Below are 7,106 nucleotides of genomic sequence, written 5' to 3'. Positions count from 1 at the left end.
GCAGGAATGTGGTTTCCATGCCTGTTTCCATGCAGAGCAGTGTCTGCACACACCCCGAGATCCGGCGTGTGCAGAGCGAGGTGGGCACTGAGGATCCTCTGGCTGCCCTGGGCACCAGCAGAGCCCCGGGGATGTCCCCAAAGAGCCCCAGGGATGTCCCCAAAGAGCCCCGGGGATGTCCCCACAGAGCCCTGGGGCAGCACAGGGATGGCTCAGCTCTGCCCCCAGGCCATGCAAGTCCCCAGGTGGGGACAGAGAGGGGGGACAGCAGCCCCAAGGTGTCACCAGCTGAGCCACCACGGGCAGGGCAGGAGCAAATCGTCCTTGTCCCTCCTCCCCGTGGCTCAGCCAGCCCTAGGGACAGTCCCAGCGGCCACTCTGCCTCCAGAAGAGATCTCAAAGCAACGTCTCTGCCCATCCCTGGGGTATCCCAGGGCTGGGCAGCGGAAAGAACCAGCAGGATTTGGGCTCAGCCTTGCCCTTCTCCCAGCAATGCTCGTGAACTCGGGGGTTTTGGGAGCAAGAACTGCCAATTTTTGCCCCACCCCACCCCCGCCTCAGGAGGGTGGACTCAAACACCAGCCCTGCAAAGGAGGAGAAGAGATAAAACTGGAGGAAGCAACAAGGAATGGGGGGGGAAAAAGGACCAGAAAGGTTCGTAACTTTGTTAGCAGCATAAAAACTTGGGGGTTTTTAACGGTTTCCCACCCCATCCTTCAGGTTTGGGAGTGAGTGTGCGAATCAAGGCTGAGAGGGAGAGAGAGCAGGCGGGGTTAGGTGGGTGCAGGTGCTCTCTGTGGTTATTAGAAGTCATGCATTGTAATAGACCATCACTCACTGCCCGCAGGAGGAGATGCAGCAGCAGCAGCAACAGCAGAAGTGGTGGGAGTGGAATTGACGGAGGAAAGAGCTACATGGGTTGGGCTAGAAACATTTTTTACATCGTGGTGCTGGCTCACGATGGAAGGCTGTCTCCTGAGGGCTCCCTGCAAAGAGGAGGCGCCGGTCTGGAATGTGTAAACTACGTCCATCTGCAAAGAACCAGAGAGTGAGATAGCGACGCCCGGCCAGGGGGACGGGGACAGGGATGGGGACAGGGAGCAGGGAGGCCGGGCAGACACACAGACAGCAAGGAAGGAGGAGGATGGAGAGAAGAGGAAGAGGAGGAGGAAGGAGGAGAGAGCCCCCCCACCCCACGCTCCCCGAAACCCACGCGGGGTTTTGCTGGTGGTGTTGGATGGGAGCAGAGAGAGCGTCCGGCTCTGCCCTTCCCACGGGAGCGAGGGCAGCAGGGTTGAGCACCCCCCACCACCGGGAAAAAGGCTGTGGTGGGAGGCAGTGGCAGAGGAAACACCTGGGGTTATCCCGAAAATCTGCGGGAGGAGCAGAGAGACAGAGACGCAGAGAGAGAGGGCAGAGGGCGGGCAGAGGTGCGAGCGGGCAGCCGGTGGCTCCGGGGAACTGCGCTGGGAAAGGGCTCCCGGTGCCTCAGCCCAGTGGGGCCGCTCTGGGGACACACCCTGCAGCTCCCCTGGCAGCAGGGGATGGCCCAGCCCCTCTCCCAGGCCTCAGGGCTGGTGGGGATGGGCAGGGATGCAGCACCCTGGTGGTGGGGCCGTGGTTGCCCTGTGGATGTGTCCCAAGGCTTGAGGAATTCAGCAGCAGCATCCGGGTGCCACCGTGGCTTCCTGGGCACTTTGTGGATCGTTCCCAGCCCTGTGGCACCCTTTGGACACCTCCTCCAGCCCCAGCTCTGGCCCGTGCTGGGGAGTGTTTCACACACGGCTTCGCTCCTGCCCCACACTCTGATGTCCCTCTTCTCCCGTGGCCTCGGGGGGAAGAGCCCTGTGCCCCCTTCAGACACCCCGAGTGGGGACAGGAGCTCCCCTGGATGCCCAGGCTGGACCCTAAAGAGGCTCCAGGAGCTGCCAGCACCCAGGAGCATTTCTCACGTGGCCAGAGCTCATCCCAGCTCCACCACAGGGAAACAGCTGGGCAGCTCCAGGCTCGGCCCCAGGGACACCTCTGGTACTGCAGCCCTTTGGACCTTCCGGATTTCCAGCACATCTGGACCACTTCCAGAAGGTCCTGGAAGCTCCCAGCACGTTTTTCGTGTGAGTGAAGCACTGGTTACCCCCACAAAAAGCCTGGCTGCCCCTCGGTGCTCACAACGAGCTGGGAATCGAGGCTGAGCTTCGCCTTGAAGCCATCGAGGTGGCACCGCCAAGGTGACAGCTCACAGAGGAGGAGGAGGAGAGTTAACTCTGCCCCAGCCCCTGTCCCCAGGCTGTTTGTTTGTCACAGGGACAGAAAGGAGGAGGAACAAAGGTGAGCCAGCAGCTCTGTGTGCCCGGGGGACACCAGGACTTCCCTCCGTGGGACAGCTCTGCCCAGGCCTTGAGGGAAAGTGAGGGGTCTGCTCAGCGGTCTGGGGCAAAACCCCACCCTTTGAGGGTGGGAAACAAGGGAAAAAGTCATGGAAAAAAGGTCAGGAAAAACCAACTGATGTAAAAAGAAGACTGAGAGAGAGAATCTCGTCCCCTTCTGCGCCGTGGGGCACGGGGAGCTGGCACAGAGGGGTGGCACAAGGAGTGAGACCAGGGAGGGCCTCGTGCTGGCAGATCCCTGCTGGGCACATTCCCACCGGGAACAGCATCCCAACAGCCACCGAGAGCACGGCAGAGTCTGGGGGACTCCGTGGATCCCTCACAGCCTCCTCTGCTGCCGAGGTGACCATCAGTGGCACGTGCAGCCTCCTGCTGACCAGCACGACACCGTGTCTGCAGCAGAACAGCTTCCCCCTGCCCTCAGCTGTCCCAAAATCCAGGTTTTATCCCGGTTCCCTGCCCAGGACAAGGCACAGGCGGTGGGAGCCTGGCCTGGGAGGCAATGGCATCCTCCGAGCAGCAGCGTCACCTCTCTGCAGACAGAGCCCCTGGAGAGGGAGAGAGAGGAGGAGACAGAGAAGGCAGAGCCCCCCCGGCCCCGCTGCCCCCCAGTACCTGGGTCTGGATCCTGTTGAGCCCCCGGAACCACAGGATCTGCCCCCGCCGCAGCTCCATCTCCGCGTGGTCGATCTCGTCCACGTCCTCGGGCAGCTCCTCCTCGGGGATCTCCTCCTTGGTGATGCCGTGCCCGGCTTCCTTCAGGAACTTCAGGTGGCTCGTTGGGACGGTGCAGATCAGCTGGGGACAGCGGGGACACAGCAGCGACTTAGCCCGAGGTCCTGGCAGCGCCACCAGCACAGGGGAGCTGCCAGGACCTGGCGGGGACACCAGTGGGAATGTCACTGTCCATGCTGGGGGTGGCCCTGTGCAGCAGTGGGGGAATGAGGAGGGGATGAGCGACCTCCTCTCCTCGCTGCTGGTGTGGGGTGGGGCATCACCCCCTTGCACAAAAACCGGGGACAACAAGGGCAGGGAGGGAAAGACGGGGCAGGATTTTGGGATTGGTCCTTACCTGGCCCCACAGGAGCTCTCCCACTCCGATGAAAATACACCAGAACCACTGGCTCAGGGTGAGCCCCGAGCAGCTGAAGGGCTTCCCACCAAACTCCACAATGATGATCTGCGGCACGGGAGAGAACAGTCACACCCTGGGCAGCTCCGGGGCACGGAAAGGTCCCCTTGGGCCAACCCTGTCACCCTTTCCTGGGATTACAAGAGGAACAGACACCTCAAATCCAGGCAGGGAACTTTACAGGACACCAGAGAGGTGCAAGGACCTCACATCCAGACTGGGCATCTTGTGGGACACGAGAAAGGAGCAAGGATCTCACACCCAGGCAGGGAACTTTCTGGAATACCAAAGGCACCTCCCAACACACTCCAGACCCCAAATCACGGAATCCCAGGATGTTTCGGGCTAGCAGGGGTTTAAAGCCCACCCCAATCCATGGGCAGGGACACCTTCCACCAGCCCACGCTGCTCTGAGCTCCACCCAACCCACCCTTGGGCACTTCCAGGGTGCTTCTTGTGCCACCATGAAGCTGCTGCTGAACACCAAGGGGACAGAACAGACCCTGCCTGTGACAGGGCCCCCTCCCAGCCCCGTGGCATCACCTGGGCGGCGAAGGTGCCCAGCACCACGGTGCAGAAGATGGGGTTGCGGTAGATGGCCTCGAAGACGTTCCTCTCGCCGTGGATCTTGCGGGCGTTGATCTCGTTGAAGAGCTGCATCATCACGAAGGTGTTGAAGACGATGGTGTAGTGCTCGGTGGGGGGGGAGTGCAGGGGCGCGTTCCGGCCGCTGTCGATGTCGAAGAACTTCTCCCCTGAGCGGGAGAACGGGGATTTGGGGAAGGGAAGAGAGGAGAGGATGAGCTGCTGCTCCTTCCGTCTGCTCGGCGCTGGGGGAGGTGGCCTCAGGATGCCTTGACCCACGTGGAGACCCCTGGGCCAGCCCTTAAAAACGTTGGGAAGCTGCAACTGCGCATCCAGGAGCGAAAACTCCTCTCTGGATCACCCCTCTGCTTCCCACCCACCCCTCACAAAGCTCTGTCCTACGTGAGGTCACCGTGACAGCGACAACGAAGCTGCCCATGGTGGCTTGTGAGCAGCGTGGGGACTCTGCCCCTTCCCTTTTCCTTTTCATTTCCTGTCGCAATGACCGCCACTGACCACTGCCCGGGCCAGCTCCTGCGGTGTGCGACAGGAGTGGGGAGCAGCTGGAGGCTCTCGGCTTTAAAGCTGCTCCTCAGGAGCTCAGCTCTGCCCAGGGGAGCTGAAGCTCCAGGCACAGTGGCTGTCAGCAGTCCCGAAAAGGGAGAGGCTAAAAAGTAGCAAGGAGGCTTGACACACAGGACAATCCAAGTTTATTGGAAGCAACTCCCAGGGGACAAGCCTCGAGCAGCTCCAGGGAACCTCTTATAAAGGGAGGTGTTACAATGGGGATGGCTTAACTGGGGACCAATAGAAATCTCTCAGGGAGGGATACGGATGAGGATAGACATTTCCTTGGGCCAATAGCCTCAAGGGGAGGAGGGAAAGGGATCACATGCCCCAATGGGGCATCGAGGTTTAGGGGATTTCCAAAGGGGGAGGTATCTAGAGGGGTAGGGTCTCGGGGGATTGATGGGGACCATATAAGGGTAAATTGGGAGATTTCACATGATGGACATGGGACCTTCGGGAACAACAGGAGGGGTTTGGGTGATTGATAGGGAAAGCGCTAGAACAAGGAGAACAACATGTAGGGAGCACCGGGGGAGAGCCTTGGGTCTGGGGCAAACCACCTGGGCCTAGGAGTGGGGAAGGTAGCGATGACCCATTGGGGTACAGAAAACTTCTATAAAAATACAATAAAGGTATCGCATCACCACAATTTCCCTTTTCCTTTCGCCCCCAGAACCCCCTGGAGCTCCGGGCTCACCGGCAAAGAGCAGGGTGAAGATGATGGTGAGCTGGTAGACGGCGTGGCCCAGGATGTTCTTCATCATGGTGCGGGAGATGAGGGGCTTGTTGCGGCCGTAGGGCTTGCGCAGCAGCAGCGACTCCGACGGCGGCTCCGTGGCCAGCGCCAGCGAGGCGAAGGTGTCCATGATCAGGTTCACCCACAGCATCTGCACGGCCTTCAGGGGAGAGTCCTGCAGGGCAAGAGCGGGAGGAGACGTCACGCCACCAAAATCGACCTCTTTGTTTTGCTCTCCTCCTCAAAACCTCTCCAGATTCGCTCCGGGATTTTTAACACGTTCCTAAAACACCCCCAAAGTATTTTGCCTTTGCCTCAAGCTCCCTCTGCACGGCCTCACGAGGCTTCACCCAGCTCGTGGTTGTGTCCCTAAATGTCAATAATCCACGGGAAATCTGTTGAATCCAACGGGTTTGTTCTGCTCCACTGGAAAAGAATCCACTGAAAACCTCTGAAATCCAACAGGTTTATTCTCCTGCTCCAGTAAAGAACAATCCACCAAAAACCTGTAAAAAACCAAGAGATTTCTTCTCCTGCCCCACTGAAAACCTGTTCAAACCAAGAAATTTCCTTTCCTGCTCCAGTGAAGAACAATCTACTGAAAACCTGTAAAAAATCAAGAGATTTCTTCTCTCGCCCCACTGGAAAAGAATCCTGGAAACCTGTGAAATCCAACAGGTTTGTTTATTCCCCTGCTCCACTGAAAATCCACAGGGAACCTGTTGAATCCAGCAGGTTTATTCTCCTGCCCCACTGGAAAAGAATCCACTGAAAACCTCTGAAATCCAACAGGTTTCTTCTTCTGCTCCAGTAAAGAACAATCCACCAAAAACCTGTAAAAAACCAAGAGATTCCTTCCCCTGCTCCACTGAAAATCCAGAGGGAACCTGTTGAATCCAACAGGTTTATTCTCCTGTCCCACTGGAAAAGAATCCTGGAAACCTGTTGAATCCAGCAAGTTTATTCCTTCCCCTGCCCCACTGAAAATCCAGAGGGAACCTGTTGAATCCAGCAGATTTATTCCTTCCCCTGCCCCACTGAAAATCCAGAGGGAACCTGTTGAATCCAGCAGGTTTATTCTCCTGCCCATTGGAAAAGAATCCACTGAAAACCTGTTCAAACCAAGAAATTTCTCTTCCTGCTCCAGTAAAAACACCCCACGGGAAACCTGTTGAATCCAACAAGTTTATCCATTCTCCTGCTCCTGTGGAAAAGAATCCACTGAAAACCTGTAAAAAACCAAGAGATTCCTTCCCCTGCTCCACTGAAAATCCAGAGGGAACCTGTTGAATCCAGCAGGTTTATTCCTTCCCCTGCCCCACTGAAAATCCAGAGGGAACCTGTTGAATCCAGCAGGTTTATTCCTTCCCCTGCCCAACACGAATCCACTGAAAACCTGTAAAAAACCAAGAGATTCCTTCCCCTGCTCCACTGAAAATCCAGAGGGAACCTGTTGAATCCAGCAGGTTTATTCTCCTGCCCCACTGGAAAAGAATCCTGGAAACCTGTGAAATCCAACAGGTTTGTTTATTCCCCTGCTCCACTGAAAATCCACAGGGAACCTGTTGAATCCAGCAGGTTTATTCTCCTGCCCCACTGGAAAAGAATCCACTGAAAACCTCTGAAATCCAACAGGTTTCTTCTTCTGCTCCAGTAAAGAACAATCCACCAAAAACCTGTAAAAAACCAAGAGATT

General features: G+C 57.4%; 1 protein-coding gene across 1 annotated transcript in view; it reads right to left on the bottom strand.

Annotated features, from left to right (window-relative positions):
* The window catches only part of ATP2B4 (ATPase plasma membrane Ca2+ transporting 4), a 38,636-nt gene that overhangs the window by 3,986 nt on the left and 27,544 nt on the right, over positions 1 to 7,106 (bottom strand). The window contains exons 16-20 of the mRNA XM_017727245.1: positions 5,372 to 5,585; positions 4,063 to 4,274; positions 3,460 to 3,567; positions 3,003 to 3,185; positions 839 to 1,031 (exon numbers count right to left, since the gene is read on the bottom strand). Of these exons, the coding sequence (XP_017582734.1) occupies positions 839 to 1,031; positions 3,003 to 3,185; positions 3,460 to 3,567; positions 4,063 to 4,274; positions 5,372 to 5,585 (910 nt within the window). The remainder of the gene's footprint in view (positions 1 to 838; positions 1,032 to 3,002; positions 3,186 to 3,459; positions 3,568 to 4,062; positions 4,275 to 5,371; positions 5,586 to 7,106) is intronic.

This window comes from Corvus brachyrhynchos, unplaced genomic scaffold, assembly GCF_000691975.1.
Source record: "Corvus brachyrhynchos isolate BGI_N302 unplaced genomic scaffold, ASM69197v1 scaffold72, whole genome shotgun sequence".
Classification (NCBI taxonomy): Eukaryota; Metazoa; Chordata; class Aves; order Passeriformes; family Corvidae; genus Corvus; species Corvus brachyrhynchos.
The sequence above is the reverse complement of the archived record's forward strand: the minus strand, read 5'-3'. Positions and strand labels throughout refer to the sequence as shown.